The 17441-nt window shown below is 44.1% G+C and overlaps 1 protein-coding gene across 1 annotated transcript; it reads left to right on the plus strand.

Annotated features, from left to right (window-relative positions):
- The first annotated feature begins 1651 nt into the window (after positions 1–1651).
- Positions 1652–17085, plus strand: LOC134352912 (interferon-inducible GTPase 5-like). The gene is made up of 4 exons (XM_063060522.1): positions 1652–1746; positions 3549–3650; positions 3779–3906; positions 9685–17085. Exons 3-4 carry the CDS (start codon positions 3887–3889, stop codon positions 10883–10885), a joined length of 1221 nt encoding a protein of 406 aa, XP_062916592.1. The 5' UTR covers positions 1652–1746; positions 3549–3650; positions 3779–3886; the 3' UTR covers positions 10886–17085.
- The last annotated feature ends 356 nt before the right edge of the window (positions 17086–17441 follow it).

A 17441-nucleotide genomic window follows, 5' to 3' on the forward strand; every position in this document is an offset into this window, starting at 1 on the left:
TTTCTCATGTTTGCTGTTGCTACAATTACTTATCACCTGGGAGAGGGGTGGATTTTGTGGTTGGTGTTGTGTTGCATGCCGCAAAACATGCATGACAGTTGTTTAGAATGCCAGAGAGGGAGGCATGACTGGTACAGGGGTGGAGTTGACACGGTTCTTTCTTGCACAATGTCCTTTTTGCCCAGCCACGGACCATTATTGGACAGGTGTTCTTGATCTTTTATGCAACAAGATGGTCTTGGCCCTCTTGATGGCTAAGATGATGATTTCCTGGCTACTCTGGAGTTATTATGTCACCAGAATTGAAGGCGGTGTCCCAGGCTTTTAATAGGAAACACTCCTCACCATTCAGGGTTGGACAATCAAATGACCGTTGTTGAGTCACCAATGTTGTCTGCACACTTACTGATGTAGCCAGTGACAAATGAGGCATATTCCTCGAGGTCTGTGTCCTCTCAGTTTCTGGCAGATTCTTTGAACATTTGCCAGTTCATCCATTCAAAACAGTTCTGAAGCATAAAAATCACATTATTAGGCCACACAGTGAAGGTTCTCTTGACTGGTATCTCCATTTTCAGCAGTGGTCAGAATGCTGGGATTTACATTATGGAGATGCGCTCAGAGAGGCCAGGATGAGGGAATGGGATGGATTTGTGAGTACCGTTTCTGTTTGTATAACCATAATCAAATCTGTTTATCCCCCAATGGCCATTGTGATCTGTTGGTGGAATTTGGATAAAATGTAATCCAACCAGATAGGATACTCCCCACTGTGCATCTATAGAAGTTTGTCTCACGTTATTTTATATTGATAGAAGTCTCCCTCGTGCTATTCAACTCCACATGTTGCCTGTCCAAATGAACCGGGGTGAATTTCGAGTGACCCATTCACCCACCAAACCGCATGTCTTTGGTATACGAGAGGAAACTGGAATACACCAAAAATACCGAAACGGTGACGAGAAAACAAGCACATTCCGTGCACAGACATCATCCAAGGTCAGGAGGACAGGACAGCTGCACCTCCCGCTCTGCCATTGTGCAAGATTGGTTTGTTTTCATTGCGAATGAGATTGTATACTGTGCAGTCATGAGCAAACTGATTTAGTTCTGACTTTAGAGGAAGGAAGGTCTTTCATGATACATTTGGAACTGGTTTTACCTGCCACTAGGACCTAATGAAATCCTACATCGATATCATGGTTCTAGATAGATTTATCTGCAAAACCCTACAACAAGGCTTCGATCCTGACACAGAGGGCAGTTTGAACATTCTCTCCGTGATCCTGGGGATCCGTTCTCCCCAGCGGCTGGCCTGTCCTCGCACATCCTAAAGACATGATGACTCTTTCAGTTAGTTGGCTGCGGTAAATTATCCTCAGTGTAGCTGGCTGGCTGAAGAAATGAGGAAGGTATAAATCGGTTGGCAAGTGTGAAAGAGTACGTTGCGGTGATTTAACTATCGTAGTTAATAGGGATCATTCTGTAATGCACTATATCTTAATGTACCGTCTGCACTCATCACACACTGAACCAGCAGAATTAAAAGAATATTCACCCGGCAACAAGTGATCTCATGTATATCTTTATTTCTTATTGGATAACACACATCAATCCGGGTGTACCTTTTGGAGAGGTATGCAGTGTGAATGAGAGCGGAAGCACAAAATGTACAAATCGCAGCGAGAGTGCTGATCAAAACGGACTTTCACGGACGGAGCCTCCGTGATCAAAGATCCAGTGCAGGTAAAAACAAGAATTGAATGACGAACTCAGTCTATTTATTCCCGTTACATAAATTTAATACGATTCGATTGAGAAAATTGTCGGCAGTATATCCAGCGAGTTTGTAAGCAGGGTCTCGGTGTAAACGACCGTAAAACCAATATAAAGCGCCAACAATTTGAGAAAAGTCGTGAACAGGTGTTACTTCTGTCCTATTTTCTGCCTATTTTACTAGCATGTAGCGATTTTACATCATGGATCTGCGGGTTTTGGAGTGAAAATGAAGTTGTGAACGTAACAACAGCAACAACTGCCCTAAATTGATAATCCAATCAGAAACAGTTTTAATATATTGTGAAATTTGTTAAAATGCGGCGGAAATACCATGCAATATATCATAAATGTAAAAACAAAACTGAATAACAGTAGGTATATATGTGTATATTCATTAGGTAAGTTAAAAAAAGTAGTGCAAAACAGAAATAAAAAGTAGTCGGGTTAGGGTGTTTCATAAAGGAGAGACCCGCATGACGCAAGTCACAAATGAGAAAACCCCGAGGCGCTGCAATACAAGAGCTTATTGTAAACCACCCAGAAAACAAATGAGGGAAACAAGTTCCATTTACGTTCAGTTCACTTTAGCAGCCTTTCTGACTATATCCAGCACTGAATGAGATGTCCTCACAAGACCGCTTAACGCAACGTACAGAGTGTCTAATAAAATTCTATGAGCCGTGGTCTCTGAGAAGAAGGTGCGGGGCTCAGCCGGTTGCGGGCTGGTCTTTCAAGTTTCCATCCGACCATGTAGCCATGGAGAGTTAGCACACAGTTCATATTGGCTGTCCAGTACATTTGTGAGGAAAGTTTCCGAAGAAGTTTTTGGAGCCATCTAGCAGAGCGTGCGAAGATTTCCAGTGTAACGTTGTTATATAAAGATCTTATTTAAAGAGAGAGAAACATAATATAGTCGAGGAGAAATTTGGGGGACATAGCTAAAGTTGAAAGTGAGAAGTTGTAGAACCAGAAGGCAAGGGTCTGTTAATGGAAGCACGCTGTTGAAATGTAGAGAAATAGAAGTGTGGACGGTGTGGTCGATCCCGCAGAGGATAGTTGGCAGCTAACAGTAAAGATAGCTCTTGTCCGGATAAGCATTGGAATCGCCAAAGCATAGATGTCGTTGAGTGTGTGCCGTCAGGACCCTATACATCCTCCCTGAAGAAGGCATATTCTGGGTGTTGCGAGATGACGTCTTTAAGAGACATCGCTCCTTCAAAACGTCATGGATGTTGGGGAGGCGAGTGCCAATGATGGACTGTCTGAGTTTATAACTTTCTGCAGCTTATTTCGATCCTGTGCAGTGGTCACCCACCTACCTCCATACCAGATGGTGATGCAGCCAGTTAGAATTCTTTCCACTGCGTAACAATGTCTCTTTGTATTCTCACCTATCAATACTTTATGGATACAACCTGAAACATATCATCCTCTTGATTTACTTTAGTGTTGAACTATATTTTTAGTACTGTATTTTATTCTTTTCTGTGAAGACAGAAAAGGTCTTCACAAATTCAGCTTTTTATTTCAATTTAATTGCAATTTCACGGACAACTGCTGTCTATAGACATAACATCTTTCTGTGAATTTCAGGGAGTGTGAGTGCAAAATAGTATTTTTTCCCAAAGTGATTGCCATGGGCTTTCCATTGAGACAGTAACGTGGCATTATGCAGCACAAGGGTTTCTGTCACTTCACTTCAAGTCGGAGACTGATTTATGATGATGTTGGAGAGTCCAATAATTTTGACCATTTTGATTCACCTGCAGTTCTCGATGTCCCGAGCTTCACGAGAGGTCCTTCTTTCTAAGAACATTGAGAAGGAGCACAACCGCCCTCAGAATCTCTTTCTTCAGATTGACTAAGGCAAGGTGAGTAAATGCAATTGTGTATATTCGAGCTGGTTGCATTTAGCCAAATGTTATTAATGGTGATTTGCCTCAGAATCAAGGATATGTCTGGTATAAAAAAAAATAACTCATTCTATCATCTCCTCTAGAAGTAGAAAAATCACACAAGAAAAGACAGAGGCTCCGCAAGCATCATCTAAAGCCCTGTAGTCACTGGATCGTTATACAGGCCAGCCAACGAGAGACAGAGATCGGGAATGGGAGGGTCAAGCTCCAGGTAGGTTGGAAATTCCCAGTTCTCCTGCATCAACAAAACCTGCCAGAGCAGAAGCCGTACAGTGCTCAGCTTTCTCTTTCGATCAAGATAGATCTGACTCTATGGCAGATTAAATCCCTTTTGTTTGTTTTTGAGATGTGAGTATCCGCCTGAAGAACAGCCGTTATTACAGCCTTGAGCATGTAGCTGGGTCCTGCCTTCTTGAAAAGCTGAAAATTCAGGCCCATAGACACAAAATACTCTGCGGATGCTGTGGTCAAAGCAACACTCACAATACACTGGAGGAACGCAGCAGGTCAGGTAGCATCCGTGGAAACGATCAGTCAACGTTTCGGGCGGGAACCCTTCGTCAGGACTGAAGAGGGAAGGGGCAGAGGCCCTATAAAGAAGGTGGGGGGAGGGTGGGAAGGAGAAGGCTGGTAGGTTCCAGGCGAAAAACCAGTAAAGGTTAAGATAAAGGGGTGGGGGAAGGGAAGCAGGGAGGGGATAGGCAGGAAAGGTGAAGAAGGAATAGGGGAAAACACAATAGGTAGTAGAAGGTGGCGGAACCATGAGGGAGGTGGGGGAGGGGGACCGCCATTACGCTGAACTCTTCTTCCATCGCCTACATCTCCAAGCCTATTTCTTTGGCAAGGATTCCCCTGCCCCGACTGATGACTCGTTCTCCCATCTTCAACCCTCCTCCTCCTCCTGGACACCCCGCCCGGTCCTTCTACCTGCACTCGATCTTTTTATCTCCAACTGTCGCCGAGACATCAACCGTCTCAACTTCACCACTCTTCTCTCCTGTTCCAACTTCACTCCCTCTGAACGCACTGCCCTCCACTCTCTCCGCACTAATCCCAACCTCACCATCAAACCCACAGACAAAAGTGGTGCTGTAGTAGTCTGGCGGACGGACCTCTACCTCATTGAGGCCAGATGGCAGCTCTCTGACGCCTCCTCTTACTTACCCCTGGAACAGGACCCCACCAAAAGACATCAAACCATTGTCTCCCGTAGCATCACTGCCCTTATCAACTCCGGAGACCTTCCATCCTCAGCTGCTAAACTCAGAATTCCCACACCCCGTACCGCTCGGTTTTACCTCCTCCCCAAGATCCACAAGCCTGACTGTCCCTGTAGACCCATAGTTTCTGCCTACTCCTGTCCCACCAAACTTGTATCTGTCTACCTGGACTCCATTTTGTCACTCATAGTTCAATCCCTCCCGACCTACATCCGGGATACACCCCATGCCCTCCACCTCTTCAATAACTTCCAGTTCCCCGGTCCTGACCGCTTCATTTTCACTATGGATATCCAATCCTAATACACCTCCGTTCCCCATCAAGAAGGCCTCAAAGCCCTCTGCTACTTTCTGGATAATAGACCTCACCAGTTCCCCACCACCACTACCCTCCTCCGGTTGGCGGAACTGGTTCTCACACTTAATAGCTTCTCTTTTGGCTCTTCCCACTTTCTTCAGACCAAGAATGTAGCTATGGGCACTCACATGGGCCCCAGCTATGCCTGCCTCTTCGCTAGTTATGTGGACCAGTCTGTGCTCCAAACCTATTCTGGTACAGCTTTCCAACTTTTCCTTTGTTACATTGCCCAATATATTGGTGCTGCTTCCTGCACCCAAGCTGAGCTCGTCAATTTCATTGACTTTACTCCAAACTTCCACCTGGCCCTCAAATTCACTTGGTTTAACTCGGACACTTCCCTTCCCTTTTTTAATCTCTCGTTCTCCATCTCTGGAGACAGACTGTTCACTGACATCTTCAAAAAGCCCACTGACTCTCATAACTACCTCGACGATACCTCTTCCCACCCTGCCACATGCAAAAATGTCATTCCCTATTCCCAGTTCCTCTGTCTCTGCCACATCTGCTCTGAGGATGAGGCTTTCCATTCCAGGACATCTCAAATGTCCTCTTTCTTTAAGGATCGTGGTTTCCCTTCTGCTGTCATCAACGATGTCCTCACCTGCATCTCCTCCATTTCCCACACTTTGGCCCTCACCCCATTCTCCTACCACCACAACAGGGACAGAGTTCCCCTTGACCTCACCTACTACCCCACCAGCCTCCGGATCCAGCACATTATCCTCCGCAACTTCCGCCACCTTCAACAGGACCCCACCACTAAACACATCTTTCTCTCTCCACCCCTCTCCACTTTCCACAGGGATCATTCCCTCCATGACTCCCTGGTCCACATGTCCCTCCCCACGGATCTCCCACCCGACACTTACCCCTGTAAGCGCAAGTGCTACACCTGTCCCTACACCTCCTTTCTTGCCACCATTCAGGGCCCCAAACAGTCCTTCTAGGTGAGGCAACACTTCACTTGTGAGTCTGTTGGGGTCATCTATTGCATCCGGTGTTCCCGGTGCGGCCTCCTCTACATCGGTGAAACCCGACGTAGATTGGGGGACTGCTTCGTTGAGCTCCTCCACTCCGTCCGCCACAACAGACAGGATCTCCCGGTTGACACCCACTTCTACTCTGCTTCATATTCCCATTCGGATATGTCCATACATGGCCTCCTCTACTGCCGTGATGAAGCTAAACTCAGGTTGGAGGAGCAACACCTCATATACTGTCTAAGGTAGTCTCCAGCCCCTTGGTATGAACATAGAATTCTCCAACTTCCGGTAATTCCCTCCCCCTCCCTTCCTCTATCGCTATTTACACTCTGCCCCCTCCTCCAGCTGCCTATCACCTCCCTCATGGTTCCGCCTCCTTCTACTACTGATTGTGTTTTCCCCTATTCCTTCTTCACCTTTCCTGCCTATCACCTCCCTGCTTCCCCTCCCTCACCCCTTTATCTGAACCCTTACTGGTTTTTCGCCTGGAACCTACCAGCCTTCTCCTTCCTACCCTCCCCCCACCTTCTTTATAGGGCCTCTGCCCCCTCCCTCTTCAGTCCTGACGACGGGTTCCGGCCCGAAACGTTGACTGATCGTTTCCATGGATGCTGCCCGACCTGCTACGTTCCTCCAGCGTGTTGTGAGTGTTGCTGTATTCAGGACCAATCTGATTACTTCTTGGGGTTGGCTGATGATTTCATCAAGTTAGACCTGCAGACATTAAAGGAACTTCTTCTGAGTGACTTTATTAATTTATTTATTTAAACTTCCGAGCAAAGAGATTTGCACATTTCAATGCCCCCGCATAACAGATCTCACTATTGCTAATCCAAACTCCAGTTCATATGGACTACTTCCCTAACCGTTGGCATGCATTCTTCTTATTGCCTACTGTGTCCTGATCCAGTCCCTGAAGTCCGCATTCCGGTTCACGGTCCGGTCCATCGACCCTTATTCCAGGTTTTCCCTTGTCCTGTGTGTTCCTTAATTGAGGCACATGATTCTTGTCTTGGGCTGGCTACATAAACAGCTCCTGGGCTGAGCTTCAGTTGCTGGACTGTTCCCTCCCCCTCCCCTTCCCCTTCCTTCTGAAGCCTCCCCTGCTAACTTCACCTGAAGCCTCGCCTGCTAACTTTGCCTGTGTCCTTGCCTGTAACGCTGTCAGGTTCAACCACGAGGACAAGACTGGAGCCTTGCTGTGTCCAGATAAGGATCTGTCTTCCATTGTTTGGAACTGTCTCTTTGTGTCCTCGCATTCGCTAGGTAGGTCCGGCTGTTTGCCGCTACTTTGAGTTTGGAAATGTCTCTGTGTCCACGCCTTCGCTAGGAAGGTCCGGCCATTTGCAACTACCTTGAGTGACAATCTGTCTCACAGTGTTCTGTGTATGAGTCCCTGCCCTATGTCCTGCTCCGTAGGAGGGGTCCTGACTCTGTTTAGAGCCCCGGTCCCAAGTCCTGTTCCCATTGAGGGGCCCCGGCTCTGGGTTCCATGTTCCTGTTCTCTCACGACCGAGGCTCTGCGTTTCTGTCTCCATCAACCAAGGCTCTGCGTTCCTGTCTCCCTAGACCAACTCAAGGCTTTGTGTTCTCATCCTGTCCATGTGCCTCGCCCAGCCCGGTGCTGGGGTTCCCTCATCCTGTCCAGGAGTCTCTTGTCCTGTCCAAGTCAAGGCTTTGAGGTCTCGTCCTGTCCATTTGCCTTGTCCTTTGCAGGAGTTCCACATCCTATTCTGTAGACACGTCCTGTCCTTGCCAAGATCCAAGTCCGGAGTCCTAGCCTAGACCCGGGTTCTGGTTCCGAGTCCAAACCAAGACCCACGTTCTGGGTCCTTGTCGAGGCTCTTGTTCCGGAGTTCCATGTCACTAGTCCAGGCTCCTTGTTCCTAGTTTATTGTCCAGGTTCTGTGTTTCTTGTCCACGTCCTAGCTCAGGCCCTACATCCTAGACTCCTCTAGGGCCTGTGTCAATGTCCAATATACTTTCTTCCCTATTTCCCTTGCTTTCTTGACACTCCGAGTCCTGTTCCTAGTACTTCATTGTCTGTGTCTTGCATTTGGGTCCACTCCCAGCATTCCCATTATGACCTACTGAAAGAGTGTAGTTCTTTTTGCCGCACTCAATGAAGTTTCAGCCTGAGATCAAAGACAGTTTTCATTATGTATGGGAGGAAGCTCTCATGTCCACAATTGAACTAAGTTGAAAATGACGTTTGAAGATTATATTGTCCTGGAAAAAAATCCAAATTAGACACAGGTGAATAAGTGAATAAGTACTTCTTGAGAGTCCCATGATGGCAAGTCCCTTTTCTTTGTTGATGTTTCAGTATTGTCAGATTTGGTGTTCATTAGCCGTGCTGTATTTGACACCAGAGCAATGTTATGTCTTCTTGTGTAGATACTTACATTGAAAGAGTCTAGGTCATCTGTACTATATTCTGGAAGTTGCCTGGTCCTATCTGCATTTCACCAGGTTATCAAACAGCATGCTGGTGTATATTTCAGCCTCAGCTTTAGCATTCACGACTTTTGAAGGTGGGCATTTTCTTGGAAAATTTACTTCTGTTATTTCTCCTCCAACAATTTGACTGTGCAGCATCATTCAGAACTGCATGTACTGAAATTAGATCGTTGATTGTGGTGGAGCTTATCAATGATTGAAGCATGCCAGGTCAAATATGAACCGATCCTATTCCCATTGCTGCACCAGACTGCAGACAGAACGCATCATCTGCATAGGAATCTCTGATATCCACTCCAACTCTGCACCGTATCAACCAGTTACTAGCGCACCTCACAATAAAGGCCTTCATGTGCTCCAAATCTCCCATCATCAAATTTACCTGCTATATCACTTCAAAGAGGCAAAGGTTTAGATAACCTTGTTGAACGGGGAGAGATTACATGAAGTAAATTGGGTGAATAAAAATAAGATGGTAGAAGTTTGTGAAGTTGCAGCTCTCTGGACAAAAGGTTGAGATCAATGTACTCCATTAGTTAAATCAGTGGTGGTTAAACAAATGAAAGCATATTAACCGACCAGAGGGTCAAGAGACTGTGGATTGAGCTGCCAGAGTAAGTGGTGCAAGTGAGCAATGTTAATGTTTCAGAGAATTTGGATAGGTACAGCAATAATAGGGGTATAGAGGGCTGTGTTCCTGGTTCAGGTCAATGTGAGTAGGCAGTTTAACTCATTTTGGCATGGACTAAAGGGCCTGTGTCCGTGCTGTGCTTTTCAATGACTCTACTTATGTAGATTATAATAATAAATATAGATATCTGCTGGGTAGCAGATTGTAATAGCAAAGAGCACCTAGACCATTACTAGGACAAAACTGACATGAGCATGCTCAGTGAATGCCATGACAACAATATAAATAGAAGATGTTTCAATTGAGAATTTTAATGGAACATATTTTCTTTCAGTGAACAGGTGGCAGAGACTGAGACCCCCTCATTCTTCACACAGGAAGAACTGAACAAACTGAAGTCTGATTTTGATACAGGTGGGGTGGAAAATGTAAAACCACTGATAGAGAAGAAAGTAACTGATCTGGACAAGACAGAGCTTAACATCGCAGTGACAGGAGAATCAGGTACAGGAAAATCCACCTTCATCAATGCTATGAGAGGACTTCGGAGCGATGATCCAGGAGCAGCTGAAGTTGGGACCACAGAAACAACAAAGGAGCCAACTGGGTACCCACATCCCACTCTGCCCAATGTTCACTATTGGGACCTGCCAGGGATTGGATCTCCAGAATTTCGAGCAGCTAGGTATCTCACAGAAATGAAATTCAAAAGATATGATTTCTTTATCATAATTTCTGCTTGTCGATTCAAAGAAAATGATGTAAAACTTGCCAAAGAGATTAAACGGCTGGGGAAAAAGTTCTATTTTGTCCGCTCTAAGATTGACTTTGATCTTTACAACACGAGGAATGAAAAGGGGGATTTTAATGAAAAAGAGGAGCTGGAAAAGATTCGGAGTGATTGCGTCAGGAGGTTGGCAGAGGCAGGGTTTCCAGATTCACCTGTGTTCCTGATATCCGGTAAAATGCCGAAACATTTTGATTTCATTCGGTTAAATGAAAGACTCGAAGGTGATCTAAATAATGTAAAGAAAAGGATCTTTGTCTTGGCCCTTCCAAATCTAAGTGTGGAGATAGTTCAGAAGAAATCTAAGATTCTGAGAAAATTTATCTGGATGTTTGCAACACTCTCTGGGGGCATGGGAGCTGTCCCAATTCCCGGTGTCTCTCTCGCTTGTGATATCAGTATATTGATTGGAGCCATTGTCTCCTTCCGGAAATGCCTGGGTCTGGATGATGCTTCTCTTCAAAGACTGGCCAACAGAGCAGGAAAACCTGTGGAAGAGCTGAAGGCGACAGTAAAAGCTCCATTGCTGGAGGAAATAACCATAGATGCAATTGTGAGGTTCGGTTGGGGTGCTGCAGTTGTTACCGTTTCAGCCCTGGAATTCGCTCTCGACTTTGTCCCTGTCATTGGCTCCATTTTTGGAGCAGGCTCATCATTTCTCATGACGTACAAGATACTGAGTGCTGCACTGAAGGATCTTACAGAGAATGCAGAGAGAGTGGTGAAAGCTGCCTTTGAAACTGATTAACTGCTCTGTACAAACATCTACCAGGAGAGTTTATATCCTGCTGTGCTTCATAATTTCATGTTATCTAACACCAAGTGCTTATTTAATTCTACCCAATAACCCTCACTTCTACTGCATTTTTTCCTGGAAATATGTTTTATTAATCACTGAAGGGGCTTTCGAGGGACTTTCTGATCTGCAGCATTTGGAAAACTGGGGCAAAATTAACAGTGTTACTCAATGAATCTATATACTACTAAAACCCTCATGCTCTGTTTGTGACCTCCAATTAGTGCAAATGGTACAGACAGTGGCACTATTTTTGGCTAAATCGACTTAAAATGTGCTAACTTACAGAATGTAGGCATAGTTCAGGGTTATATATTTGTATAAAATTCCTCATTCGCCAAAATCAACAGCCCCACTTTCACCCGAGAGCCGATGTCAGCCACAATGGAAACCACAACTCGACACCAGGACATATGCTCACGGCCAGCCTCAGAAGTGACTCACGATGCTCACAGCAGTGACACTAACCGGAGCAAAAGGGCAGGACAGCGCTATTTCGACCAGTCATGTTCTGCTAATCGCCATCAGCATGTGCAGGATTGGGAAAGATCAAACTGAGACCCATCAATAAGGGATAATTAAACCTTATTGTAATGATGTACTTTGAGACACCCATCAAACCTTTTGCTGCAGTCAAAGGACAGTGATGAATATATCACGTCCATTTAGGAGAGCGCCATCATCAAGAATAATCAGCAACCTGGAGGCTTTGGTGTTACTGCTTTGTACCTTCTATCCAGCATTAGAGTAACAAAATATGGTCAGCCTAATTATGCCGCGTGGAAAGAGAAGGGGGACATTATGGTCAAGAGATGATGCCAAACGTCGTCGGGAAGCTGCAAGGAGGGGGAGTGAACAAGAATCGGATGAGGCCAGGGCCGCACGACTCCAGGATCAAAGAATCAGGACAGAAAAGATGAGGCAGAGGAGGAGACACATGCATGTCTCCAAAATGACAACAACTGGCATAGAAGGAGGAGAGATGAGGAGACAAAGGAGCTGAGAAATGCATGTCTCCAGCAACAGAGACAAACAACAAACAGCAGAAGAGATGAAGAGACGGTGGATGAAAGGACTGCACATCTCCAGAATGACAACAAGAGGCACAAGGGTGGCAGATCAACCAGAAATGATGTCATCAAAAGTGCCCTTCGTTAAACAAGGAGGAGCTGTATTTGCCTTGCTATGCGTTATGCTTCTTTAAAAAACTGAGGTTTTCTTCTTCAATTTCCAAAGCAAAGCGATACCAATAGCATTCAGGAAAATTTCATGTTCATTCTGGTCACATCAGACTGCACTACCCTTCTCTCAAAGGGTGCCCCAATGGGTCACCCCATTGTCTGGTTAAACTTTAAAATTAAGCTATATCTGCCTGCAGAGTTGTACAGGAAGGATGTACCTGCTCGACACTGGCCTACAGATGACTCAGCAGTGTGGGCTGCTGGGCAATGATCAGCAGCACCATGCATTACTCAGCTAATAACTTGTTAAAAAATAGAATGGCACAGGCTAAATGATAGATACCTGGATGCAGTGTATAAATGTCTGTATCAATTGAGATGATCTTTGAACCAATGACATAGAACAAGTGTCATCCCAACCATCGGATGTTAACTACCAGGAGATTTTCCCTGTGTTCAATGCTTAACAACCAGTTCAGTTTCACTTACCTTAAAGAGGACCTCTGAATAATTAAAAAAAACTTTGTTAGTGAATTTAGCATAAGGCTAATGGCAAGATCTGGGATCAATGAAGGGCTTGTATATTTAGAAATCATTTAAGATAGTCAAAAAATTGTCTGTAATTCTCCCTTCTGTAGGTTCTGTGAGTTTCACATGAACACTCACCCACACAGCACAGCAAGTCAGAATTATTCTAAGTAGTTTATCAATACTTGTTAATAAATCACAATATAAAAATTAAGGAATATTGCAAGGAAACAGAATAAATTACATGTTATTGAAATAAACATAAAACGTTACATTGCTATAACTGTAAGTTAAGCTCACATTGTATTATCTTCACTCTGATTGAGCTTAACTCCTCCTTTATGAAGACTTGGAGGGAGCAGCTCTGGATGATACCAGTGCTGTGTCACATCCAATATCTCAAATTATTCCAAACTACTTCAGAAATGAAACTCACTCTTGTGATATTATTGAAAACACACCGTTTGTGATTGTGCAAATTACATTCAGTCTTTTCCACTTTTCCACTGCAAATCCAGTTGATAGGAATTTCATTATATCCCACTATCAATATTAAACTGTACTTTTTTTGTCAGATGAAATGATCCTGCTTCGTAAATGCTAACTTGTTTTCACTGTTCTGTGGCATTCCCACTGTAGAAACTCTGATAAACAGATTAATAAATTGTCTTGCTTCTACCTGAACTATTCCATTTTCGATTCTCTCACGCAGCTGGTGAAAAATAAAAGAAAATGCCATAGTAGCTAGAAAACTGAAATGAAAACCAACTGAGAGAGATGCTCACAAAATCAGGCAGCACTTACAGTAAGAGAAGGAAATTTCATGATCCAAATCAGTTCTCTTCATTTGAAACTGCACCAAAAGTTTCTTCAAAAATTCCAATGATTCCTCCTTGTATAGCAGATGGACACAGAATTCAACGTCAGTGCAGAGTGTGAATTAATGTCATCTTTGTTTGGCTATTATCACTAAAACATCACAAAATATTGTTGACTCAATGTAAGAATACAGAGTAAAACATTGAAGGAATGAATTAAACTAAATTACTTTAAATCTTGGCAATTAATTCAATGCTCTGCTGCATTAATGAGTATTTAGTTGTGTGGGGAAAATAAGTAAATATAATTGAAGTAAACAGTAGACATTATGACATTGATATTACAGAGTGAGCACTGAGTAGAAGAGGAAGAAATACTCTTAATTCCTGGTGGAGTCATTGGGGCGCAGTCAAGACAAGCTTTTTGCTTCGATCTTTTTGACGATTGCTCATCATGTGGCATTTCTTTAGCATCTTTATTTTTACGAGGTCGAGTTGCTAGTTTGACGCTCAACCCAGCACGGATGGAAAGCATGCAAGGGAGCCAACTGGATTCGAACTAGGTGCCTGTTGCCCCAAAGTCCAGCACTGATGCTACTACGCCACTAGCCGGCTTGTGAGCACTGAGTGCTCCCATGTTTTCTTCCCTGGACTTCAATTTTCAGAGAAATTAGCCAGTCTCCAGCAGTCTGATGCTTTACACCATCATCATCAAAGGAGCTGTGTTCAGGAATGGTGCCACCAAAAACACAAGAGATTCTATTCTGTCAGTTGTTCCCTCCTTCACCTTTTCCTGCCTTTTATATCTGCATTGGGATGGGTTTCTCCCAAATGCTCTGTTTCAGGTTATTTGGCCACTGTAAATTGCCATAAATGCAGGCAAGTGATGGGATTGATGGGAACATGGGATGAGTGGGTTATGGAGGAAATTATTAGGGGAAGTTACTTTCTGTAAGCTACCCTAAACTCAACGAGCAAAAGGGTTCCTGACAATAGACTTCCTTGAAACATCTCCCATGAGGGCTTTTAGAACAACCAATGAAAAATGTAATATATTACCCTGTTAGTTTTATGGGGATAATTTGATTTAAAAGAACAATAACCACAAGAACCTCTATCGTGGAATTTTCTTGTGCTTAAGTGTTTGAAAACCGAAAGTGCAACCTCTTCTGCTGAGTTGATTGTTGCAGTGGTTCAAGCTGCTGTATCACAAATCTAGCTCTTCCGTAGCTTTGGGAAAAAGCTGATATCCTACCCATGATTGGCATTTGGTTGTTCCATTACTTCTACCGTACCTATTTTGTACATTAGTCTGACCTGAGCACTTTGGTGTCAGAGAAACTGCAATTGTACTTGCAGTTGAGAGTTTTGCTTATGATAAAGTTTGAAGGAAATTGGGGAGTCTCAGATTGCTGTAAATAATGGTTAAGGTTGAGTCTGTGTATTCTGGTTTGAGAATGGCTGCAGCTTGAGTAACTGTTGTCTCCTGACTTTTCACACCCTTTGATTTTGTGTTTAAATTTCAACTTTGGGTTAAGTACCGACTATGTCTGTAACTGCAGTATGTTTGAATAATGTCTCACAACTGCTTCTTTGAGTAAAAATAAGGATTATAAACTTACCAAACTCACAAGAAAGACATCTCCTAGTTTTCACACTTTCTGGTTTCAACAAAAGGTGGAGATAAGGCAGGGCATTCTTTATATTCCTTTCCTAATTAGACAATAGACAATAGGTGCAGAAGTAGACCATTCGACCCTTCGAGCCTGCACTGCCATTCTGAGATCATGGCTGATCATCTACTATCAATACTCGGTTCCTGCCTTGTCCCCATAACCCTTGATTCCACTATCCATAAGATACCTATCTAGCTCGTTCTTGAAAGCATCCAGAGAATTGGCCTCCACTGCCTTCTGAGGCAGCGCGTTCCACACCTCCACAACTCTCTGGGAGAAGAAGTTCCTCCTCAACTCTGTCCTAAATGACCTAAAACCATGCCCTCTGGTACTGGACTCTCCCAGCATCTGGAACATATTTCCTGCCTCTATCTTGTCCAATCCCTTAATAATCTTATATATCTCAATCAGATCCCCCCTCAATCTCCTTAATTCCAGCGTGTACAAGCCCAGTCTCTCTAACCTCTCTGCGTAAGACAGTCCAGTCATCCCAGGAATTAACCTAGTGAACCTACGCTGCACCTCCTCCACAGCCAGGATGTCCTTCCTTAACCGTGGAGACCAGAACTGCACACAATACTCCAGCTGTGGTCTCACCAGGGCCCTGTACAAATGCAAAAGGATTTCCTTGCTCTTGTACTCAATTCTCTTTGTAATAAATGCCAACATTCCATTAGCCTTCTTCACTGCCTGCTGCACTTGCTCATTCACCTTCAGAGACTGATGAACAAGTACTCCTAGATCTCTTTGTATTTCACCCTTACCTAACTCCACACCATTCAGATAATAATCTGCCTTCCTGTTCTTGCTCCCAAAGTGAATGACCTCACACTTATTCACATTAAACGCCATCTGCCTAGTTTATGCCCACTCACCCAGCCTATCCAAGTCACCTTGAATTCTCCTAACATCCTCATCACATGTCACACTGCCACCCAGCTTAGTATCATCAGCAAACTTGCTGATGTTATTCACAATGCCTTCCTCTAAATCATTGACGTAAATCGTAAACAGCTGTGGTCCCAATACCGAGCCTGTGGCACCCCACTAGTCACCAACTGCCATTCCGAGAAACACCCATTCACTGCTACCCTTTGCTTTCTATCTGCCAAACAGTTTTCTATCCATGTCAATATCCTCCCCTCAATGCCATGAGCTCTGATTTTACCCACCAATCTCCTATGTGGTTCCTTATCAAAAGCCTTCTGAAAGTCAAGGTACACCACATCCACTGGATTTCCCGCGTCTATCTTCCTTGTTACATCCTCGAAAAACTCCAATAGATTAGTCAAGCATGATTTGCCCTTGGTAAATCCACGCTGGTTCGGCCCAATCCTTTCACTGCTATCAAGTTATGCCACTATTTCATCTTTAATAATGGGCTCTAGCATCTTCCCCACTACTGATGTTAGGCTATCAGGGAGATAGTTCTCTGTTTTCTCCCTCCCTCCTTTCTTAAAAAGTGGGATAACATTAGCCATTCGCCAATCTTCAGGAACTGATCCTGAATCTAAGGAACATTGGAAAATGATCACCAATGCATCTGCAATTTCGGTAAAGTCTCTTATCTAAATTATTAAATTCTGCTCTATTTGATTAGCTGGAATGTCTGTTGATCTGGCTGCTCTTTTGTATTGAGATATTAAAGGTTCAATCTGTCCTGCTAACATGTAAATGCTGAGTGTCCAGACAAGGACACGCAGGATGTGAAAATTAATTATACTCTGTTCTCTGGTTACCTCTCTCTAATGTGATTAAGTATTCTTTGTCAAGTACGTTTACCTCTGTTTCAGGTGACTAAGTGGCCTTTGCCTTGGACTATCACCGTTAATGAGCTTCCGTGATGTTATAAAAACTCTGTATCTCTGTGCTTTGAGAGAGAGAGAGACTTCCGTGGCTGACTCCCTTGTGAGTGCAGATGGAAGGTTCTCTCTCATAGCTTGCTGCTAATAAAGGTGCAAAAGAATCAACTGTGGTACTTGTTTCATTACATCGGGTTGATCACCGTTGATACATAAACCTACATCAAACAGTGAGAAAAGAAAGATGTTGCAATTTGCAAAATCAGCCAGGTTGAAGCAGAGGAACAAATGGGAACATCTCTGATCATAGGGGACCAAAGTAAATGCAGGTTCGATGTTCTCATTTAAAGTTAAATTGGATAGCTATATGGACGGGAAAGGAATGGAGGGTTATGGGCTGAGTGCAGGTCGGTGGGACTAGGTGAGAGTAAGAGTTTGGCACGGAGTTGAAGGGCCGAGATGGCCTGTTTCCATGCTGCAATTGTTGTATGTATGTATGGTTA

This window comes from Mobula hypostoma, chromosome 10, assembly GCF_963921235.1.
Source record: "Mobula hypostoma chromosome 10, sMobHyp1.1, whole genome shotgun sequence".
In the NCBI taxonomy this organism is placed as follows: domain Eukaryota; kingdom Metazoa; phylum Chordata; class Chondrichthyes; order Myliobatiformes; family Myliobatidae; genus Mobula; species Mobula hypostoma.